Below are 25,585 nucleotides of genomic sequence, written 5' to 3' on the forward strand. Positions count from 1 at the left end.
ATTAACTGTATCAATAAGAACATCGACAAGAAAGATTTTCAGGAACCAACTGCAGGGTTTTGCCCAGGGGGCCACATATCACGCAACATGTATGCTACAGCATGGCAGCATGAGTTGCCTGACACCACGTGGCTCCCAAAGTAAAGAGACATGTGAGTTACATATGCTTCACAAGGCCCTGGGCTCAAAACTAGAGGGAGTTAAATACAACTCACATGGCAGTTAATGTGTTAAAAAGGGAAGAGATAGCAAAACCAGTAAGAGACTGGTACTACATTATTTTTTAATTTACCCACTTATTTATTTGTTCACTCAATCACCATAAAAATATTTCTTACGTCTTCTGTGCTGAACTCTATGCCCAATATTGGGAGACAATGATGACTAAGACATACATAGCCCCTGCCCTTGAAGAGTACACTGTCTAGTGGGAAATTAACTACCACATCAAATGTACTACAGGAGCATCAAGCCTACTCAGTGATCAGAGAAGGAAAATAAAAAACAAACAGTACAATTTAACAAATGATTTTAAATTTGCATCATATATATCCAATGACTGATTAGCTAATTTTTATACAACCTCAGCCCTAATCATCTCCCATTCATGAAAAATTAAGGTAAAATTCAAAATTCATTCTTAGGCTGAGCACAGTGGCTCATACCTGTAATGCCAGCACTTTGGGAGGCTGAGGCAGAAGGATCACTTGAGCCCGGCAGTTTGAGTTTGAGGATGCAGTGAGCTATGATGATACCACCACACTCTAGCCTGCGCAACAGAGTGAGACCCTGCCTCAAAAAAAAAACAAAAAAAAATTCATTCTTGCTCTAAGTTAGCAGTTTTTCTATATGAAAAACAGGGTAAAATTAAAATTATTTTCAGGTATTTCTGGAAGGACATACAGGAAATTAGTAATAACTTCCTCCAGGAAGAAAAATTGGGATAGAAATCTTTTGATGTATATATATATATCTTTTAGTATCTTTTTTTTTTTTTTTTCCAAACTGTTTAATGGATTACCTAGTCAAAAAGCAAAAGAGTAGAAGCTCAAAGCAGTATATGGAAACAAATGCGAGGACAAAATCTTTAAAAATAACTACATTTAAAGAAGGAACAGAGAAATAATGAGTTTAAAAGGGGGAGTGAGAAGAATGGAAAAGTAGGAATAAAAACAAGAAAGTCAGTTTCAAGGAATGGTTAACCACATCAAAAGAGGTAAAACACATAATGATTCAAAACCATTACCCAAAGTTCTTGGCTAGTAAAGAAATGTTCAAAAAATAGAGAAATATTCTCAAGGAATGGAAGTTAGCCTGCAGGGATCTGAGACCTGAGTGGAAGTGGAAACAGTAAAGGTATGCTTTTTCACAAAGTTTTGGACAAAGAAAAGATAGAGACAGAATAATAACTATGGGGAAAGAGGTTTAAAAGAGAATGGACAGTGTTTAAATATGGTTTCAGGATGAGGGGAGAAGGACGTTAATACAGGTTGAACATAAAGAAGAAAGAGGGTGGGGGGAGGGGATGGGGGTATAACTACATGAGTGCGATGTGCACTGTCTGGGGAATGAACACTCTTGAAGCTCTGACTCGGGGGCATGGGCGGGACGTAGGCAATATATATAACCTGAACTTTTGTACCCCCATAATAAGCTGAAATAAAAAAATAAAAAAAAAAATAAAGAAAGAAAAACTGATTCCAAAGGGAGAAGAAGGGGTTTTACAAAACACATTTAGGTGGAGTTATGTCTTGGACAGGAAAAGAACCTCATCTTAAATGTCACTTTCTAAGGCTGGAGGGAAGACAGATTCAGATTTATGGTAAGGGCAGATGAGAACTTTATAAAGTTCATGGCTGATGGCCTCATTTTTCTCCTTTACTGTTCTTTCCTCTGTGGCCCTGATCTCAATCCACAGCAGTTAAACAGGAAGACAAGGTAATAGAGGGAGCTGGTATCCAGGTGACATAAGTTAGGAAGAGACCCCCGTCTCTACTAAAAATAGAAAGAAATGATCTGGACAGCTAAAAATATATATAGAAAAAAATTAGCCGGGCATGGTGGCACACACCTGTAGTTCCAGCTACTTGGGAGGCTGAGGCAGGAGGATTGCTTGAACCCAGGAGTTTGAGGTTGCTATGAGCTAGGCTGACGCCACAGCACTCTAGCCCAGGTGACAGAGTGAGACTCTGTCTCAAAAAAAAAAAAAAAAATACAGACATACAGAATACTAAAAAAGTTAAGAGTGGTAGATCTCAACTCCGGGCTGTTTTGGTTGATATCCTGGGGCTCTATCACTTACTATTCATATGACCATGGACAAGTTTCTTAACTTTTCTGTGCCTATAAAATATGAACAGTAATTATAGATTAATAACCCTAATCAACATGTAAAGCATTTAAAACAATACATAGTAAATGTTCTATAAAACTTATTATGGAGGAATAGATATTCTAGCACCTTAAAAAAGTATACATAATTTACCTATAGTGATATTGGGCTCATTCCAAGCCTTTACTATATAACTAATAACCTTACAAGTATGTTTTTGGAAAAAAATACTTTAAAAAATTATAGCAACCAAAATTAATATTTAGCTAGCACTTAAAATTTACAAAGCACTTACACACATTCACTGTAATGAAACCCTATATAACTCTCCAACTGGTTATCCCCATTTGACAAATGAAGAAACTGAGATTCAGAGAAGTTTGAAAATGTGACCGTTGAAAAATACTATTTTTAAACAATTTTGTGCCAGGCACTATGCTAAGAAACTACAAAGTAGGTGTTTTTGAACCCATTTTGCACAGTAAGAAATTCAATGACTTGTCCAAGGTCACATTAACATGTAACAGGGCAAAGATAAAACAAGGTCCAAACTTTCCTCTGTGTCATGCTCTGACACCTTATGCTATAAAACTGCTGTTTTGTTGTGTCTCTATTCTCTTAGATAGGTTGAAGTCCATTCTAGTTTTCTATGATCACTCATTAGAGAGACATATTTCCATCATTTTGAGATTAGATATTTTGGTTCCATCCTAACAGTGACAAAAGTGGGAGCCAAATCAAAGCAGGTAATTAGATACAACTTTTATTTCAATGAATGGCCAATTCAAGTAGCACTCCTTAATTCCTTCGTCAAGATTTTAAACTCTGAGACCTTCAGAATCTCTGGATTGTGAATCTTAGAGGACAGAAGACCTGAAAACCTTAAGTCACTTTTTTGTTTGGAACACATGACAAAGATAACTCTAAAAATCTACTCCCTTCTCCCATAGCACGTCCATTAATCTCTGGAAGTTAATCTATATTCTACTTGGAGTTTGACAATGAACCTGAACTTAACCCTACCTCCAAAATTTCCTGAGCCCTTATCAGGGCCAGCTAAATGTATTAATATAATACACTAACAAATCCCCTGGTTACTTAGTCCCAGGTTCACTCAATATATACAAGTGTATGAGTATAAGCCTTATTGGGAGATGTCTCTCTAAAGGCAAGAGCTCTCTGAATATGATACAGACAGAAAGGCAATGACCATTCCTTATGGAAATACTTACCAGGAGTAAGATTTCAGCTTGGTTTTTGAATATCTAACCAACTCATTAAGGCTGAGTCAGCACCTCTTTAGCACTCAACAAAGAAAGGATTTCTTAGCTCTCTCATGAAATAGGGGATTTTGATAACTATCCCCAAGAGTATAAAATAACTTTCCTGTTTACTGAAAAAAGCTGCAAAATTAGACTTGTAAAGTAGGACAAAGCACACTTTCATTTTCCAAGTCACTTGGTTGGTGTACGATGTTCATTCTCCAACTCCTCAGATCCTTAACGAGCAGGGGATATGTTTTAAAGGGTTTTAACAAGCAGACCTTAAAATTCTGTTCAGCTCAGTATACGAAAAGCAAATGTTAGATAGCTTTCTTCCCAAGAGGCTGGGGAACCTTGAGCACCTACCAAGGCTTCCTTCCCTACAGTCAGGACTGAGGTGTAGGCTTCCAGATACACTCGACTGCAGCGTCTTACAACTTCCAGGCCCTTGACTGTGATGTCCTTGGCATCTCCCAGGCCCAAGCCGATGAGGTAAAGCATTTCAAACTCCAGGGGAGGAAAGACTGCAGGACGAAGTGAACAAGAAAAACAATGTCAGCTACACCAAAGATACCTAACATCCAGTGATCAACACGAAGATGAAAACCAAAGCACACGAGGAGCGGCATATCACAACGAGAGAGGTTTGGGAACTTTATGTTAAGTGTTTTAAACAACCCTACAGCTTTGTCTCTTGATATGCAAACCTAGGAGCAACTAATTACCCGCTGAAAGAATTATAGCTCTTTCTCAGTCCTCCCCAAATTCCTAACTGCCGCCTTCCCGCAGAAGCAATTGTCAAAGAGCCGGATCCGTGTCTAGCAAGGACGCACGCCGCTAGCCTCACCTACGGTGCCGCAAAACGCAAGCGCGTTTACTGCACTTTACGACTAGTTGGAGAGGTGGGTGAGCGGGCTCCCGGAGAGGGGAGACCAGATCCCGACTCCCCTGGCAAAGACCCGCGGGCCTCTGGGGCGGGGAGACGAAAGGTCAGTGGGGTGGTATGAGTCGGTCAAGCGCCTCCTGCATGGCTTCGGGGAAACGACCTAGCGCGCCCACGATCCCCCTAACCAAAGGTTTAAACTTCCCCTTCCTGCGGGCCCAAGTAAATGCCGTAGCTCTTTGGCAGGGAGGAGCCTGTGTCGACGGTCACGTGCCTCGGGGAGAGTCAGTAGGGGCGCTGTGCCCTGCGACTCTGCTCCTCCTGGCAGCAGAGGGTCGCACGTGGGAGGGACTTCCCTAATTTGCCCGAGTCTGCCCAAGTGCACAGATTTTAATCCCCGCCTTCTCATCCTGGTGTAGTTTAACCAGCTGCCTCCCTGAGGAGGCGTCAGATTAGCAAACCCGGTGCTAAGTGTGATTCTAATTTCCCAGCGGGGCAGTGACTCCTCGGGTTTGTCCCCTAGACCTCAGGCCGGAATGCCCCAAGGATCTCCCTCAGTCATCCGCAGTGTTGGGAATCCCAGACCCTCCTGTGCCTAAAGAAGTAACCTTTAAGGGTGCGCAGGGATTTCAAAGTGTGAAGTGCTTCCACAAAGGGAATTCTTATAAAATGGTTGGTTAGATGGGGTTTGATATTGGAAAGGTTTGTTTTTGACTGAAAAAAGTGCTCTTCCTAAGGTCACTAGTGACCTCATCCAAGTTAAAAAAAAAAAAAAAAGTAAGTTCCCATTTCTTATCGTAGACAGTATTGATATTCAGAATTTTCGTAGTGCTTCGTCTACAATGTCGTGTGTGTCTTTTTGCCCATCTCCCTTACATAAACGTTGGTGGGTTTTATTCCTGGGTTCCATCTGCCTTTGCACTTCTCAATCTATATATTTTCTTGGCTGATTCTATCCCCTCTCATTACATTGATCTATTTTTCACACCATACACACCCATACCCTCCCCCCAAAAAAACCTCAAAATGGATTATAGATGTAAATGGAAAAACTACCAGAGGAAAACTTAGGAGAAAATATTTGTGACCTTATTTAGGCAAAGATTAATTACGTGTGACACCAAAAGCATGATACAGAAAAGAAAATATTGTAGAGCTGGGCGCTGTGACTCATGGCCTGTAATCCCAGCAACTGGAGAAGCTGAAGCAGGTGCATCACTTGAGGCCAGGAATTGAATACCAGCCTGAACAACATAGTGAGACCCCCATCTCTAGGGAAAAAAATACGAAAAATTAGGCTGGTGTGCAGACTTACAGTTCCAGCTGCTCAGGGGGTGAGGAGAAGGATCGCTTCAGCCCAGGAGTTCCAGGTTGCAGTAAGCTAGGATCCAGCCACTGCACTACAGCCTGTTGGTCTTCAACAAAATAAAAACTTTTTACTCTTCAGAAGACACTAAGACACTGAAGCCATACACTGGGAGAAAATATTTGCAAAACATGTATCTGATAAAGGACTAGTATCAAGAATATATGAAGAACACTCAAAATTCGATAATTAGAAAACAGTTCAGTTTTTTACATGGGCAAAAGATTTGAACGGATACAAAAAGAAGATGTACGAATAGCAAATGACCATTTTTAAAAATATTAAACATCCTGGGCCGGGCGCGGTGGCTCACGCCTGTAATCCTAGCACTCTGGGAGGCCGAGGTGGGCGGATCGTTTGAGCTCAGGAGTTCGAGACCAGCCTGAGCAAGAGCGAGACCCCACCTCTACCAAAAAATAGAAAGAAATTATATGGACAGCTAAAAATATATATAGAAAAAATTAGCCGGGCATGGTGGCGCATGCCTGTAGTCCCAGCTACTCGGGAGGCTGAGACAGGAGGATCGCTTAAGCGCAGGAGTTTGAGGTTGCTGTGAGCTAGGCTGACGCCACGGCACTCACTCTAGCCTGGGCAACAGAGTGAGACTCTGTCTCAAAAAAAAAAAAAAAAAAAATATATTAAACATCCTTAGGAATTAGGAAAATAAAAATTTAAAGCACAATGAGCTACCACTACACACCTATTAGAATAGCTAAAATTTAACAAAACCTCAGAAAAACTGTTCACTCATACTTCCAGGTAGCTCTGATATTTTGCTGACTCAAATTTCAACTTTCCATTCAGACCTCTTCCCTTGGCCTCATATATTAACTTTCTGCTGGAAATCTTCACCTAGATAAACCTAGAGGTGTATTAAATTCAACACATCCAAAACTGAATCCATCATCTTTGCTTTCAACTTGGATTTTCTTTCTATATTATCTACTTTGGTTGGGGAATAAGGGGGAGCATTGCCAGACACTTGGGAGCCACCCCCACATCCAATCTGTCATATCTGCCTGTATGTCTCCGCAGAGACCATACCTTCTAACACCATCCTGGTTCAGGTCCTCATTTTATCACTTGTGTAGCTGGTCATAATGTCCGTCTCACATTCATCCTTCGCTCAGGGCCAGGGAGTTCTAGCTAATATAAAATCTGAAAATACTGCTCCCCTTCTAAAATCCTTTTGAGGCCAAGAGAAAGTCCAGGCTTCTTAACGTAGCCCACAGCATCATTCATAGTATGGCCACTGCCTGCCTCTCTAGCCTCATCTCTCTCCAGTCCATACCCTGAGCTTTTTTTCCAGCAGTACTGAATTGTTTGTAGTTCTGTGGCCACAACATGCTGCTTTGTGCCTCTGTGCTGCCATCTCAGCATGGAATGCCATTTCCCTTTCTCTCCTGCCTAGGTCACTGCTACTCATCCTTCAATACCAAGCTCAGAAAGCCTTCCCAGAGAGCCCCAACCCTGTAAGCTAATTTAAATGTTTCCTCCTTATTACAGTATCACTCTGCATATACTTATCGACCAATATAAATGTTTTTATAATTGCTCATTTGTATTCTTTATTACCAAACCATCAATTTCATGAAGTCTTATTCATATTCTCATCCCTAAGGCTTAGCATTATGCCTGCCACATAGTAGGTATCCAATAAATTTTGTTTAATAGATCATTATTATCTACTAGTAGCTGAGCAATTTCTTTGAGTTACGTATTTTTCTATCTTTATGAAATATAGAGGGTGTTATATTTTAAATAACTACAGTAAATTCATTAATGGAATACCAAACATAAACATGTCTTGCTCATGCCACTTTAGAAAGTCATTTATGTTAAAAGGCTTATGACACATATAACATATACTTCATATGCATACTATTGAGTAGGTAAACAAACTTTCCAATGTGCTGATCATTTTTATGTGTTTTTTGTTTTCAGATTTTTAAAAAATAATTTTAGGTAGATTTACAGTGAAAGGACATTGCAAAAAAAAATGATTAAGTAATCCAAAGGAAGGTGTGCTTTATCTCCTTTCAGGAAGTAAATCTATATTGAAAATAAAGTTATTCTGGGTAGGCAGGGAAGTGAAACATTATCTGAAATACAGAAATATCAGTTTTTACTCTTCAAAATTTAGCCAGAGAAAATGGCTTTCACTATACAGAATTCTTAAAAAAATATTTCTACCTACCTTCATTTCTCAATAGGAGTCTAAATATTTTGGAGTTTTCTGGAGGCAGACAGATAAAGTTAAGGGGTTATGGCAATTTTTTTTTCCTCCCCAACTCAACAAACAAACAGCAAAGTTTTGCCTAGTGTTTTTGCTGAATTATGCTGTGAGATTTGCCATTTAAAACAAGTTTCAAATGTGATTGCATTTTCCTCATTTATTGTGGAAAATTTCAAACATATAGAAAAGTTGAAACAATCTCACAGTCAACATCCATCTGTATAGTCACCTCCTAGTTTTCTACTCTTGTTGACATTTTGCTGTGTTTGCTTTTTCACGTATTTATCCATTTGTCCAGGCATCAACCCATCTCATTTTTTAATGCATTTTCAAGGAAGTTGCAGACATTGATACACATGTGATCACATTTTGCTTGAAAGATAAACTCTTCATCTAGGTAACAAATTAACAAAACATGCCTAAGCATATAGCCAATTAAATGATATCATTGCTTCACCTAATTTAGGCAGGGCTTTGAAAATTTTACTTTAAAACAGTTTCAAATTAGTTTTTAACAAACATTGTAGCATTGTTTTAATGATAACGAGAGCAGACAGATTACAAATTTATTTATAATGTCATAGCAAATTTGAAGTTTCATGTCTACCAGAAGAGAGAGGGATGGTGATAGAGAAGGATGTTTATAGGGCCAAAAAATAAAAATAAAAATGATGAAGTAAAAAGCCTTTTTTAGTTTGAAGAATAACAAGGATAGATGAAGCCTGAAGATTTTTCTACTTTATATTCCTGCTTTCAGGTAGGATGATACCAAATCATCCCTGAGGGTGAACAGTTATGCTTTTACTGAAAGATCTTTAAGATGTTTTTATAGCTTTTGTCAATAACTCATTTTTAGTACTCTCACTATCGTAAATTCTTCCTTATATCTGAGACCTTCAGGCGGTAGCCGTAAAATGTGAGAGAGATGGAGATAGTCATAAGAAGTTAACACTGATGGCTTTTCCATTCCATTGTCATAAACACATCATATACTACTTTTATTTTGAAGTAATAACAATGTAGTTGAGACACTGCATTACATTATGGACAAATTGAAATTACCTTACATTTAAAAGAAGTCATCCTTCAGTTTTCTTATTTGAGTTCCTTGGTTGTCTGTTGAAAAGAAGACATAAGGATGACTGACTAAGCTCCATCTGACCCGATTGTGAATAGAGAATATTATTTTACTCAGAAGATAGCTTTTTAACCTACATATTTCCAGAGACTGCCTTTGTTACAGGTTATCTTGATTAATATTCATACAGCTCAAAGACTTTGCATTGATTTATAGTAATTATTTTCTAACAATTTATAAACAAATGATAGTTAAAGATAGCATTGCTTTAGGAGAAGGAGTTATATTTGCTAAGATTAAAAAAATTTGAAGTTCCTTTATTGTACATTTGTTTACTTGGAAAAAATTTTTAATTCAGTGATTTTGTTTACCCATCTACACATTTTACATTAATAATGTGATCATGTAAATGTGTAAATAATAAAACAAACAAATGTAAAGCTATTTTCTGTGAAAAATGTGGAAATTTTTGTCATTAATCCTTGTTTAATAGATTGAGAATAACAATGTGGACTGATTGTAAAGAAGTCTCCTACAGAGCATGTTTTTGTATAAAGTAGTTCCCCATGATGTTCCCTTATGTGCTTGTGTGTGTGTGTGTGTGTGTGTGTGTGTGTAGACTTGCTGTTTGTTTCTACCCTGTTTTTTACTTGGATGTTCCTTCCTCCAAAGTCTGTTGCTAAAAAGGTAGAATCAGGGATACATGGTTCGCTCTTTCTGTGCTGAAAAAACTACGTAGTGTCCCTTTAAGTTTTATTTGGGGAAACATATCTAAAGTAGCCAAGATTTGGTGAGAGAAGGGGAGTGGTTTCCCTTTCATTCAAAAGCCAAAGTTCTTAAATATGGCCTACCAGGCATCCCAGAAGGCTCCCGTTTGTCCTTCCCTCCCAATGTAACCATTATTTGACCTCTAAGACCATAAATTAATTTTGCTTGTTCTTATACATGGACTCATATAATTTGTACTCTTTCGTGTCTTGCTTTTTTGGCTTGGCTTCATTCATGTTCTGTGTGGCAATAGTTCATCCTTTTTCTTTGCTCACTAGTATTATATAAATGTACTACAATTATCTTTTTTATTATCGGTGGACATTTAAGTTGTTTCAGTTTTGAGCTAATATAAATAAATCTGCTGTGAACATGGTTGTATCTGTCTTTTGTTGGACATTGGTACTCATTTCTGTTGTGTTACAACCCTAGGAATTGGAATTGCTGGGTTATGGGACATATATAATATGTTTTCACTTTCATAGATTGTGTCAAACAGTTTTCCAAAGTGTTTGTGCAGTTTACATTCCCACCAGCAATGGATACAAATTCCAGTTGCTCTATGTCCTTGCTGACAATTGGTATTGTGAGTCTTTTCAATTTTAGTGGGTGTGTAGTGATATCTCATCATGGTTTTAACTTACAGTTCTCTGATGTTGACCACCTCATATATAATTTATCTTTTTTTGAGTTGTTTTTAATTTCTTTATTCTTTAATATTAATAGAACCAGTATCACTTTTTATATTGGATGAAAGTTTTTAAAGTTAGTATCGGGCTGGGAGCGGTGGCTCACACCTGCAATCCTAGCACTTTGGGAAGCTGAGACCAGAGGATCACTTGAGGCCAAGAGTTTGAGAGCAGCCTGAGCAAGAGTGAGACTCCATCTCTACAAAAAATAGAAAAATTAGCCGGGCATGGTGGCATGTGCCTGTAGTCCCAGCTACTCAGGAGGCTGAGACAGGAGGATCACTTGGGCCTAGGAGTTTGAGGTTGCAGTGAGCTATGATGATACCACTGCACTGCAGCCTGGATAACAGAGTGAGAACCTGTCTCAAAAATAAAATAAAATAAAGTTAGTATTAATTAAAACCTCTTCTAAGTAAATTTATTAATTTTTAAGGCAGAAGTATTTAGTTCCCTTACCACAATGTTATTTAAGTGCGGAATCTGTACTTGTAGATGAATAAATACATTCGCAAATAAGGTACTCTCTTTAAAGAGGCTGTAATAGGTGCACCAGTGACTATGTGTGCCTAAAGAATATAGTGTACCTGGAGAGAATACCTGTGGTCAAAATACCCACTTCTCATTCTGGCTCTGTTGCCAGTGACTGTGAGTTTGGAATGTTTTTTGCTATTAGTAAAATGAATGCTTTTGGTTAGATGATTTTTAAGTCACATTGTAGGATTTAGTAATTTCCTTGTGTGGAAGAAGTGGATTAGAATGGAAAGAACACTAGACCAGAAATCAACTACAGTGAGATCTTTGCACTTTTGCTCTTGTGGACCTTTGCTTTGTTTCAGTTTCTAAACCCGAATAAGTCTCTTTTTCTTCCTCCTGCTTTCCTACCTTTCCTCCTTTAATAGGTTTTGATATGAAACAGTGAGCAATACATTAATTCATCAAGCCTGGAAATTAGCATAACCAAAATATAAATTAAAAAAAATATGTAAATTGTTATTAAATTTTACACTAGTAGACTTGGGTAGACCTTAAGTGATTCTTCAAATTTAGTAATATGGTCACTTATGATACTTACAGACAGTGATTTTTTTCATGATAAATCTAGAAACTCTTTCAACCAAAATTAAACCCCTATCTGTATCAAGTTGCACAATTTCTGCAAACTTAATTTTCTTGAAGTGGATTTAGTTTGCATTTCTAAATCCTAGGCAGGCATAGGATGTGATTCAGCATGCCCTTATTTCTTTGCATTTTACTTTATTTTATTTGGATTTTTTGTTTGTTTTACAGTAATATTTTCTGTTAGAAACTTGGAGTAGCATTGTGTTTTTTCAGCAATTTTTAACACCTCACTATCAAGAGCTCATTAAATTTTCTGAAAATAATGGTTTATTGGGATTTAGACTCATATAGAATCTATTTTAATCATATCTTTACTTCCAACTATTGCTTTTCTGGCATTTATTAAATAATACTTAATGAAATTCTATCAGTAGTATCAAAAATATTGTTTACGATATGCATACCAATTACAGAAGCAATAAATTGCAGCGGTTAACAGCCTGGGCTTTAATGTCATAGGCTTTGGACTCAGACTATAGGACTTGAATTCTGACTCCCTCCAACTAGCAGTGTGACCTTAGGAAAATTCTTGAACCCTTAGTTATACTACCCCATAAAATGTGATCGCTTCTCGGACTTTTGGGTAAGATCAAGTGTAGTATATTACCTATAAAATATGGATAATAAAAGTGCTTATCTCATAGGACCATCATGAGAATGAAATGAGGTAAATACTGCATATAAACAGTGTCTTGCACTTCGTAAGTGTTCAATAAATGTTAACTATCATTATAAACATTAATACCTTTAGTGTTTTTGTGAGGATTAAATGTTACAAGTAAATATGTCAAAAGGCCTGCAATATAGTACACATTAACATTAGCTAGAATTACTACCAAAGATATTCTCTGACCTGTTGGTTTTACACAATTTCTGTGTGTTCTAGGTAAAATTGCACTTTAGGACCATCTCTCCCCTCAACACCATAAAAAAGTAAATTTGTGATTAGAGTATTTGGTACTAAGAAAACATGGATTTCACGCTAAAGCTCAGAGCTTTTAAAAATTATATTGTAGTTGAAATGTTATTTGCAAAGAAAGGAAGCAGAAAGTGGTATCAAGAACTTAAAAACTAAATAAATTTAAACATTTTTTTCTTGAATAATGATGTGATGACATGTTTTAGTTTCTAATAATTTTGTCCTACAGCAAATTAAACTCCATCAGTAGGTTTGAGGTGTTTAGAGCATGGTTGTGTGAGACTCTGGAGCCAATCCTTTTTCTTAGGCAGAGAAACTATAAGAAATCTCATGTAGAAATTATTAAATATCACACTAATCTTGATATTTCCATCATTCAGACATCATTCACTGTCCTGTTATCTGTGCTTCTGTCAGGCCTACCTGTGTTCTCAGTAATAGAGTTCTTTGCCTTTTACGTAGTCATCAGAATCTACATCTCTGCCTTGTTATTTTAAGAGATTGAACCTTACAATTGATTTCAGTCTTCTGGGAGACTTGACTTCTTGCCCTTCACCTCATCGCTCCGTGAATGAATTCCCTTTTACAAAGATAGAGCCCCGCAAAGGTTGGCACTCACCTGTCTGAAACTGTCAGGATCACTGAGCACTTTTGAACGGGGTGTGGGCACAACTTCAAGAGATGCAATTCACATAGACCACATACAGCCTGCTCAACTGTACATGGTGGCCCAGTGGCCAGTTGCCTATATCTTGAACTGTTGTCTACCACCTACTTGGTGGTCTTCACTGGACAGCATGTGCTAAGATTCTTGCCTCAGTGTCATAGTCTTCAGTTTCTTTAATTATGTGATCTCATCTGCTTTGTATCTTGCTTCTGGTTAATTTGTCTCAACTTTAATGGCCACCCATTGCTCCATGTTATTGCCTCTACCTAGGATATTCTTTTCCTACTTTATCTCATCCTTAAAATTTTATCCTTAAAATTCTAGTTTAGAAGCCTCTCATCCGTAGTGTTTTCCCACTTCACCTAAGATGCAATTTCTTTTCTTCCTTCTTCTTTTGATTTTCTTTAATATTTTATCGCTATTATATGTTTTGTTTGTTTTGGTTTTTAGTTAGACTGCGGATTTTAAGGGCAAGGACAATGTTTTATCCTCTCTGTAACATCCTTATAGGTGCTCTGCTCATAATACGTGTTAAATGAGTATGTGTAGAATGTCTTAGTGAAAGTGCTATTTGACAAGAACTGTCAAGTAAAGATACACTAATGAACTGAGAGGGGAGAAGCTAGAAACAGAAAAGTGATTTGATAAACTATTGCAGTGATCTGTATATGAGGTTATAATCAGTCTTGAGTATACTCAATGGCAAAATAAGTTGAGATATGTTAATTATGTAAATCAGTGTGGATGACCGTGAACATAACTAAATGGGGGAGGAGAGGGCAGGGATTGAGGATAATCCAAACTGGAACCTACTTCTTACTTTTAGAAGTTTATTATCAAATGTCAAGAAAATAAACGTAAGTTTAGATCTAAATTAACAATATTCAGCATTTGGTTTAATAATGTTTAAAACCACAAAGAAATGGATCCTGGAAAAGTTCTCATTTAGTCTTTGTAGAGCTGTCTGTCATATGTGATGGCTATAAACATACACTCCAATTAATGGTGAAATTTCAATAAAACTAGATTGGGCCATGAGATTTTTCTTCCTTTTTTTAATAAGCAGCTAGACACAGAAATAAATAGGCAGAGAGAGTTGAGATTATTACTCATTGCTGCAAATCATTTGAAATACTTTTAAACTCCCCTCCCAAAAAACCTTCTGAGAACTAGAGTAATTTATTTTTGGAGGATCACATTTTGACAGATTCTTGCATATTCATGAGTGGTGATCACATGCAGAGATTTAGCTTAATTCTTTCCACAACTAATTTGAAGCCTTGTGATACCTAGTTGGCCTTAATTGTGACTTGTTCAATCCAACAAATATTTATTGAGTGTCTGTCATGTATAAAGCTATGTTCTCTGTATTCTCAGGGGTAAAGAGAGGCATAAGTCACCATCTGTACCATCTAGGGATTATATTCAAGTAGAAAACACAGCATCAATACCTGTGCTCTATAGGGATAACACAATATGTGCAGTGATACATGCTATAATAGAGGTGTAAGTGGTAAAGCTGGAGAACAAGGAGAAAAAGATTAATTAAACTGGATATTGCTCTAATAGCTTGGTCTAACTCTATTCTTTTTATAATATCTAGGTAACACCTGGAAGCTCTTTCTGGATGCTTGATGGCTTAGAAGATTGGTCACCAGATAACCAAAGTTTATTTATGACATGGTTTACAGAGACTGTACTGGTGGAATGTTTTCCAGGTAGCCCAACATGTTGAAGATGGGACAGCATTACAGATGGCCTTCATCCTTACAAATATGTTAAGTGGATTTTTTTAGGATACCCACAATACCAGTTTCTCAGTAATGGTCTAATACTATTATATTTATGTTTACCTGTTTCTGGTATACAAAAATCTGGCAGCCATTTTGTCCACTTCTATTAGAGTCTGGAGAGAGGTGAGTAATAGGTATTGCTAATTGGGACATCCCTTCTTTCAGATACCAGTTTGAAGATTACTTGATGAGCATAAAATCCAAACAGACAAATGGGTATAATTACCTAGATGCTGGGAAGACACGAGGAAAATATCTGTCTTCCGTACAGCAGGCTATTATAGTTAATGAGCCTCATATCTATAGTTTCCCTTTCTGAACCCTATTTTATGGACCGACCTTTTTGTAGTTTTTCTATTCATTGAAAGCACTGTTTAAGCTACGGTCCAGTTGCTGTTTCTGAAGGTGTGGAAGAGTTCAGCCTCATCCCATTATGTGTGGATATATTTTACCAGCTTTCAGTCCTCCTACGCTCATCCCTTTATTGTAGTCTGTATTTTAAGTTTTGATGTTTTCTCATTTATTCTTTTTTGGTACTGCTTAAAAAGCCATAGTTTTACTACCAATAATAAAACAAATTCCAGCTACTACACAAAAACTGTGTTTCAGGTTAGTTTGTTGGCTGGAACTACGGTGGCACTAATATAACACTTCTGTGATCTCCACTTTAGTTACACAAGGATGCATCTGTTACCCAAACCAAAGATTCTGGAGTCACGCTGGGTGCTCTCTTACCCCTCAATTAATTGTTATGTCTTGTCAGTTCTGTCTCCTACATATCTATTGAATCTTTCTAGTACTCTCCATGCCTATGTGTGTAGCTAAAGCTTTGATTCTGGCCTTTGTCATTTTCACCTGCACTATGGAGTAGCCTCCCTAACTAGTCTGCCCATCTCAAGTATTTCCCTAAACCATCTTTTACACTGCAATAGTGTTTTTTCTAAAAAGAAATTTCATTATGTAATCTCTGTAAAAATATTCAGTCGTTCCATAATATCATATAACTGTGCAAATTCCTTAGAATAATGTGTAGACTCTTCTTATTTAGACTTCTTATTAGACTCTTCTTATTTTGCCTATCTTGCCAATTCTTTCTCCATTCTCCTGTTGCTTGTCTTTTACTCCAGCCAGGCTGACCTCACTTTCCGGAAGTCAGGTTTTTCTTGCCATCACCATTTTGCACATTTTGCACGTACTGTTCCTACTCTCTAGAGAAACCCCACAACCATATACCAGGTAGATTCCTAGAGTCACCTTATTTTCAAGAGTCAGCTTAAATGTGCTTTGCTCCAGGAAATTTTTCTTACACTCAGACATAAAGTGGTACATTTTCTGTATCTTTCCATTCCTACATCTAGTAGCACATGCCCTCTTAACAGCAACTAATTATTTGCAGGTTCACCAATGGAGTTTATACTCCTGGAAGTACAGGCAGTGTTCTTTTGATTTTTGCAACTGGTACAATACCTGGGACACAGTAATAATATTTCTTTTGAATGAACGAAATAGAGTAGACATTTGGTATTCTGGATTTAATTTCCTAGTTTGCAGGCAACCTTGAAGATCCATCATGTGGTAATTTGTAATTTGCAGAGACATAAATTTGAATAAGGTGCCCTGTGGGGTTGGTATGCAGGAATGAGCCACTCACCTTGTAAGGATTCTTGCCAGCTACCTAACACCATCATTTCAGGGTGGCTTTGTTTTTTTCTTCATGAAAACTGCCAAAGTTCTATTGTAAAATTTTAGGTATAGGATTAATTCATTCGGCTTTTGCAGATTTTTTTTATGAAACTGTTTTCATAGCCTACATCTCCATTTCAGTAGTTGAAAGAAAAGGAAACATGGCATGGAAATATTTCTTTATTTTTGGTCCTGATATTTATGCATGGTATGTCTCTGTAGATAACACACATAAATTGTTCCTTGTTTTGTGTCATTTTCAAATATTTCCATTGTCAGTGAATTCCTTGTCCCAGTAAGTAGTTTATCTTTGAGTTGTAATTTAAGTGTTCTCTTTGTAATGCCCTCCCCCACCATTGTTTTGTTTTGTTTTGTTTTCACTCAGGATATAGTATTCCTCATCTTGTTGAACACAGATCCCTCTACTCCTTTTCTGAATTTCTTCTCTAAATCTCTTCCACTTTCACAGAGACTTTGCTTCATCTATTATCATTTTCCATAATTTCATTCCCCACTAGCTTTTTCCCTTCAGCATATTAGAATACTCCCATCTTAAAAATAATCAAAGCAACATTCCTCTAATCATTGCCCTATTCTAGCTATTTCTCAATACTTTCCCTTCTTTTCATACACACTTGATTTGAAAACATGTTCAGAGATCATCTCAAATTCATTCTTAATCCCTGCTGTGTTTCATAATCCATTCTTACCTAATTTACATCCCTACTACCATGAAACTATTCTTGCCATGACTCCCAGTGATCTGTGTGTTATTAAAACAGGGGACATTCTGCTACTGAATCACTCTGCAACTTTTGACTCTGTTGACTAATCCTTCCATGGTTTTTCTGACACCATTTTCTTTTGAATTTCTATCTGTTCTAATTCAGTGTGTTCCTGAATACTGGTATTCCCAGCATTCCTATTTAGTTCTCATTCTTCCTTCATTATACAGATTCCTACTTGGTGATCTTACTCCCATGCCTCCAAAATCACTTTTAAAGTTATAGCTTTCATATTTGTATTTTCATTTGGGATATTTTTCCTGAGCTGCCATCCCATACATTCAGCTGCGTGTCTGCTCACTGGGATGTTCCACAGCACCTCAGTATTGTATGCACAAAACTGAACTCTCCTTTTCCCACTGTAGGCTTTTCTTTCTTATTTCCCTTTAGTGAAGAGAAGCATCATCTAAATCACTGTTGTATCCCTAGGCCTTACCCTCTCAAATTCAATGAAATCCAATTCAATTTTACCTTTTTAGTATCTCTTGATTCTAACCATTCTTTCTATCCTAATTCCTAGACCTTATGTTTTTCCTTCAAAATTACCTCATTATGGCTGGGCACGGTGGCTCACGCCTGTAATCCTAGCACTCTGGGAGGCCAAGGCGGGTGGATCGCTCAAGCTCAGGAGTTCGAGACCAGCCTGAGCAAGAGCGAGACCCCGTCTCTACTAAAAATAGAAAGAAATTATCTGGCCAACTAAAAATCTATATAGAAAAAATTAGCCGGGCATAGTGGCACATGCCTGTAGTCCCAGCTACTCGGGAGGCTGAAGCAGTAGGATCGCTTAAGCTGAAGAGTCTGAGGTTGCTGTGAGCTAGGCTGACGCCACGGCACTCACTCTAGCCTGGGCAACAAAGTGAGACTCTGTCTCAACAAAAAAAACAAAACAAAACAAAACAAAAAAAAAAATTGCCTCATTCCCTTCCTGAGACTACTTCTAATCTCATCTGACATTTAATCTATTCATCTTTATCACTGCTTCCAAAATGTTTTTCTTTCTTGAAACACATCTCTGATTGTTTTATTCCCCTGCTTGAATCCTTCAGTGCTTCCCCATTACACTGAAGATAAAATGGATGTAAGTATACATACACAGTGTATATAAATCATTTTATGATCTGGCCCCAGTGTTTCTCTCAAACCCCACAACTCTTTTTTTTAATTAAAAAAAATTGAATTTACTTAGAAGCATTCAGAATGTCAAAAAACAGCACAACTTTTTTTTTTTTTTGCAATTACAGAATGATATTTAGTTAATAGAACAGCACCTATTTTGTATAAGCTGCATCAAGACAACTGAAGATAAAAAATTCTACCATCCCCATATATAACTAATTTGTGCTATATACCACCAAGAACCTGCTTTAAATTTCCATACCAATTTATAACCCCTATACTGTACCAGCCAAGGTTAGTGGCTGTTGAAAATAACCACCAGGACAGGGCTATCTAAAGACACATTCAGTAGTGTGTTAACTATACAAAAAGACACTGTACAGTTTAAAAACAAATCTTACACAGCCTTACATTTCAATTTTATTATTTCAAGTGAGTGAATTGTATAAAATGGGACTAAATTCTTTATAGACAAGAAAAAAAAACTGCGGTAGAACCAATTCATTCATCGTCTTCATCTTCCTCCTCTTCCTTCTTTTTCTTGCTTTTTTCAACCTTGATGACTCCCTTTTTTGCTATATCAAGCATTCCTTTAGCTTGGTATGCAGAAATATCCTTTTTGTATTTTTCCTTCAGTTTAGCAGCCTTCTTTTCACAAGCTGCTTGTCATCTGCAGCAGTGTTATTCAACATCTCTCCCAGTTTCTTTGCAACATCACCAATGGATAGGCTGAGATGTTCTCCTTTGATTTTTGGGTGATACTCAGAACACAACAAGAAAAAGGTGGAAGAAGGCCTCTTGGTTGCATTGGGATCCTTGAACATCTTTTTTGTTTCCCCTTTAGGAAATTATTCTGTGTGACCACTTTGAGTTTATATTTGTGTTTAAAACTTATAAATAGTACAAACTATAAAGTATATTTTTTTGTTCAGTGTAAAATTTGTGCATGAAATATTTTGCTGAGTTTTAATATCTTTACAATTAAAATACATTCTTATTAACTATTAATTTTTTAAAGCTAAAGAACAAATCAAAAAATAATTTGTTATAGAGGGCACAAAAAAGCACTAACTCTAAAAGAAAAAATTGATAAATTGGGCTTCATCAAAACTAAAAACTATTTATCAAAAGATATTGTTAAGAAAATGAAAAGTCAAGCCACAGATTGAGAGAAAATATTTAAAACACCTAAATCTGACAAAGAACTTGTATCCAAATAAATAAATCCTACTACTCAAAAATAAGAAGACAACCCAATTTTATAAACAACTTGAATGACACTCTACCAGAGGAGATTTATTCATGGTTAGTAAGCACAGGAAAAAAATACACGGTGTAATTAGTCACTTAAAAAATTCAAAATAACACTATACCACTTTGTACTCCATTAGAATGGCTAAAATTAAAAATATTAACACTACCAAATGTTGGAAAAGATATAGAGCATGCAGAATTTTCATGTATTCCTGGTATAGTGTAAAATGGCAAAAGGACTTTGGAGACCTGTTTGGCAGTTAAACATGCATTTACTCTATGACTTACTGACTCCTAGTATTTATCCAAAGAAATGAATACATATGCTTATAGACTTGCACAAGACTGTTTGTAGCGGTTTTATTTATAATAGCCCCAAACGGGAAACAACCTAAATGTCAATCAAAAGGAGAATGGATTAAAAAAAATTGTGATACAGTCACATAATGGAATGCTATACTATAAGCAATTTAAAAATGAACTACAGATACACATTGAAAGATGAGTGAATGTCAGAAACATTATATTGATCAAAAGAAGCCAGACAAAGGAATAAATATTGTTTGATCCCATTTATGTGAAATTTAAAAACAGGAAAGTCTAATCTATGGTGATAGAGTAAGTGGTTGCCTATAATAGGTGAGGCTTGCCTGGAAAGGTTCTCTAGGAATCTTTCTGGGGAGATCATCTCGATTGGTTGTCGGTTACATAGTGTACACACTTGTCAAAACTTATACAATTGACACACCTAAGATTTGTGCATTTCACTGTGGAAATTTACTGAACAAAACAAAATAAAAACTCAGTATCTGCCTAACTTAGAATCAATACATTCCTAGAACTAACCCAGAGCAATTCTCTTGCTTAACACTTTAGTTACTAGTACCTCTGAATACCGTTAATAATATTGCATTATTTTTCAAAATGACATGTTGTGTGATAGGATCTAAAATCACTTCCAAATGGAAAGCCATTTGTCTAAAAATAACTTATCAATAAATCAATCAAGTTCTCTCCAATTTACCTTCATCATAAATGAAATGCCTATCATTTAATGAGTAATAGAAATAAAGAATCAGGAGATCAGCATCAGACTGCCAAGTGAAAATCAAGATCACAGGAGGAGTCTTGCTAAAAATCTGCTATCAGTTAGGTGTTTTATGTTTAGGTGTTTAGGTGTTTATTACTTCCGTTAACCCTTACCATTATCATAATCCTGGTAAATAGGTTTAAGCTTCATTTTACAGATGAGTATGTTGAGGTTTAGAAAGGTTAAGTAACTTAATCACAGACACAGAGGTAGTAAGTGTCTAGCCCAGTTTTTGAACCTAGTTCAACTGACTCCAAAATGTAAGCTCTTTCCATAGTATCCTCTGTTTCAGAAATCAGTGAGGAAGGGGTAGAAAAGCAGTTTAAGATTTACAGGCTGGACTACAACAGGGTCTAATGGATTGATCCCTTCACTGAGGTCTAAGGACCCTGACTTCTTGGCTACGCCTTCAGATGTCTCTTCCACTGCCAGACCCAGGCCTCCAAGTAATCTCTGTACCTCATCACTTTGCTTTAGTTCCTGTGAAAGTCAGGTAACATCAGTAGTTCAGTTACGGTTCCACCAATGTGATCCATCGACACTGAAAATAGAGATGAGCCAGGGGGAAGAGTGCAGGTAAAGCAGTGCAATACAGTCTTCTAAAGCAGGGAAAAGAAACTGTGTCTCTATACTGTGGTAAAAAGTAGTAGAAGAGGAAAGCAGAGAAACAGAAGACAAAAGGGAAAGTAAGCTCAAAGGCAATTGAAGGTGTACTGAAACAGGTGTCTCTTCCTGTAAAGCTTAGCTTTTTCTTTTTTTAACCTATGTTCTAGTGAAAAGCAAAGGAAAGAATTATGATAGTTGCTGACATGAGATAGAATATTGATATTTGTACAGGTCTTGAAAAGGAAATAGAGAAAATTGTGGCTTATTGTTATTTTAGTAAAAGTATTATCAACTGATTACATTTCTTGAATGCTTAGACTATTGCAAAATATATGAAAAATGCATTAGCACACTTTCTGCAAATGCCTAGTCCTCAGAGTGAAGTCCAGTTTCCCCAGTTAAAGCACAGTGGGTTTTATTCCTAGCTTGTCTGCTCACTAGCTTTAAACATTCCTTTGGAGTTTCAGTGTTTTTATTGTCTATTAAATGAGAGGTTTAGACTAGATGTTCTAATAATAATAATTACTTCTTTTTATTGATTGTCTCCCATACACTAGGAACCATACTAGATGCTTAGAAAGTAAGTTTTCTCCTTTAATTGGCACACCTTATGATGTTATATATATGTATAAAATATTGGCTATCTTATTAATTAAAATTCAGAAGCTCCACTTGATTCCAAAGTTTTTAACCACTTTGTTATCCTGCTTATCTATGTGTCCTTCAACTTTATTATGCTAAGATTCTATGTCTGTGCATCAGATCAACAAACAGACCTAGAGTTAGATGTGAATCCTTGAAAGCTAGAGAACTTGATTAGTGTCTTACTTTTCTCTTTATTGCCATTGCAAAGCACATTTAGGCTTAGTTGAATAAAAGTGAAAAGAACAAAATAATAATAACCTTCTCGAGGAGAAGGATTGTATTTTATCGTTGCACCCTGGTGACCACTACTCACTCTTTCCACCATGTTTATCATGGTATTTTGCACATGATACACACTCAGTAATTTTTGAACGATTACATGTAGAAAAAGGCTCAAAAACAATTCTTCTTGGTAAAAAAAATTATACTTAAAGCTTAATGTGGGCAAACTGATAATTAATAGTGAAGAATTTGAGGTCAAAGGTGACTTCAGAACCAGGGGAGGCCGCTGCTGCTGCTGCTGCTGCTGCTGATGAGGGTGGGAGGAAGAACAGTTGATGCTGCATGCCAGTGCACAGGCCTGCGGTACAAATTGTATGTGCCTCCTTCAAAGGACAATTCTTAGTCTCTCTGATGGTGAGGTTTTTAGATACCTTCAGTTATGATAACAAAGTCCTTCCTGCATTATTGAGAAGGTATTCTGTTGCTGTTTATTACAGTGGCACTTTCCTTGCCCTTGATTGTGCTTTTGGATAGTATTTGTTGTTACTGTTGCCTTCAAAAAATATTTCTCAGGCCAGGTGCAGTAGCTCATGCCTCCTAGCACTCTGGGAGGCCAAGGTGGGAGGATTGCTTGAGCTCAGGAGTTCAGGCGTGGTGGCACGCACCTGTAATCCCAGCTACTCGGGAAGCTGAGGCCGGAGGATCGCTTGAGCCCAGGAGTTTGAAGTTGCTGTGAGCTAGGCTGACACCACGGCACTCTGGCCCGGGCAACAGAGCAAGACAGTCTCAAAAAAAAAAAAAAAAGTCTTCCTTTTTTCAAGGAATTTTGTCTTACTTAGTCTTTTTCTTTTAAATGGTAAATAGAAATAAAAGGCAGCCCATTTATTAAAATATTTGCACATGTTGTGTCTGTGGAAATATTTATTGAATTAAATAGACTCTTCATGGATATATTCCACAATGGAGGTAAGGAAAAAGAATAAAATATGCAAAACAAAAATAAAATTAAAAAAAGAATATTCATCAATAATAAAATCCTATGTATCATGATTAGCTTATAAATTATGTTCAAGTCTTTATTCCAATATTAATGTCAAAAAGAAATATTTTGTAAATTTTTTATTTTAATTTATAGACCCTGGCCGGGCGTGGTGGCTCACGCCTGTAATCCTAGCACTCTGGGAGGCCGAGGTGGGCGGATCGTTTGAGCTCAGGAGTTCGAGACCAGCCTGAGCAAGAGCGAGACCCCACCTCTACTAAAAATAGAAAGAAATTATATGGACAGCTAAAAATATATATAGAAAAAATTAGCCGGGCATGGTGGCGCATGCCTGTAGTCCCAGCTACTCGGGAGGCTGAGACAGGAGGATCGCTTGAGCTCAGGAGTTTGAGGTTGCTGTGAGCTAGGCTGACGCCACGGCACTCACTCTAGCCTGGGCAACAGAGTGAGACTCTGTCTCAAAAAAAAAAAAAAAAAAAAAAAAAAAATTTATAGACCCAATGGACCTTCTCCTGAATGCTGGAAGAAGTCCCTCAGGGAGGACCAAATAATTTATGTATGTATTTTTAGTAAGAAATACACATAAGATTATTACATTATTAAATAGATATTAACATATGTCAAATTTCTACCAATTGTGAATTTCAAGTATTTTAGATGGCATTTTTGTTCCAATGAATACTTCTCCTTGACTTCATTAAAAATAAACCAATCTTACCTTCATAAACAACCAATTTAAGTTCTATTTAATTATCATGATAAAATAATCCTATGCACTCATTTGTCTTAAATGTACTCTCTATTAATTGTACTTGTCTTTAGTCAGCCAAACTTTAAGTATAGCAACTTAACAAAACTGGGCATGTAAAAGATAGTTTGAATCTTTCTTGATACCAGAAAAGTGTACAGATTACACTGTTTTTTTTTAAGTAATATTATTTAATAATGAATATATTTGCATTTCTTTCTACAAAAAATTTAAAATGTTCTAGAGATTCTCTTATATATGTTAAAGTATTACTAGTATTTCTATTGTAATACTAATTTGTCATCTGTGACATGAAACGTATTTCCATAATGCTTGGCATCTAAACAGCGTGACTGCACCTGTTACTGGGCTAGCCCCTCAGGGAGTGGTTTTAGCCTTGGGGAAGACCCAAATAATTTGGTAGTGGGGAAGCCCCAGCTGAAGGAAGGGAAAATGATTTTTAGAACATTTCAATTATTGTTCCTACGAATATATTGCAATCATGTCTTTACTTCCTCAACTCCCTTTCACTTTTCAACCCACTGCAACCTTGCCCCCTGCCCTAAACTCCACTGAAAAAGATCTTGCTAGGTCACAATTAACTATCAAAGTCCATGAACAGATTTAAGCTCTTATCTGACGTGACCCCTTAATAGTGCTTGACAGTGTTGATCATCTTGATGATCTCAGCTTTTTTGGCTTCTGTGATCCCTTTCTTCAAGTTCTCTACCTGAGTACTTGTCAGCACAGACGATACCTGACTTAAAATTGTTTGACTTATGGTTTTTCAAATTTAAATCTCTTTAAAAACACACACTCCCATATACATATGAGGTCTGTCCAGAAAGTATCCAGCCATGTAATAGGAAAGATATCTTTGACTCCAGAATATTTACCCTACCCTGTTATCTGAACTCTTAATCACATTTTCAACTACTAGACATCTCTACATCAATGTCCCAATCCTATCTGAAATCCAACATGTTCTAATGTAATATTTTTTTCTGTCCACCTCAACTCTCTTCTCTCCTCATTTCCAATCTCAATTAATGGCATCTCTACACCTAATCATCCTATGTAGAAATCTCTGAGCTGGTCTTGATTCCTTTCTCTCTTTTATTTTGAGTTAGTCACCAAGGTTGGGTAGTTTCTTCTTCCTTAGTAACCCTTAAATCTATTTTTTTGTCATCACTTCTACTGCCTTAAGTTGAACTCTCCTTCATCATCTCTTGAATGGATTCTTTTTACTTGATCTCCTTATTCACCACTGTTCTTTTCTTCCATATTATTCTCCACAGGCCCACAAAGGTTATGTGCTCAC

At 36.8% G+C, this 25,585-nt stretch overlaps 1 protein-coding gene across 1 annotated transcript in view; it reads right to left on the reverse strand.

The window, feature by feature from the left end:
• DPH5 (diphthamide biosynthesis 5) overlaps positions 1-4,405 on the reverse strand; it is a 34,238-nt gene extending 29,833 nt beyond the window's left edge. The window contains exons 1-2 of the mRNA XM_069478301.1: positions 4,320-4,405; positions 3,961-4,118 (exon numbers count right to left, since the gene is read on the reverse strand). Coding sequence (XP_069334402.1) covers positions 3,961-4,095 — 135 coding nt within the window. The 5' untranslated portion in view covers positions 4,096-4,118; positions 4,320-4,405. The remainder of the gene's footprint in view (positions 1-3,960; positions 4,119-4,319) is intronic.
• Positions 4,406-25,585: the final 21,180 nt, after the last annotated feature.

Source organism: Eulemur rufifrons, chromosome 8 (genome assembly GCF_041146395.1).
Source record: "Eulemur rufifrons isolate Redbay chromosome 8, OSU_ERuf_1, whole genome shotgun sequence".
NCBI classification, from domain to species: domain Eukaryota; kingdom Metazoa; phylum Chordata; class Mammalia; order Primates; family Lemuridae; genus Eulemur; species Eulemur rufifrons.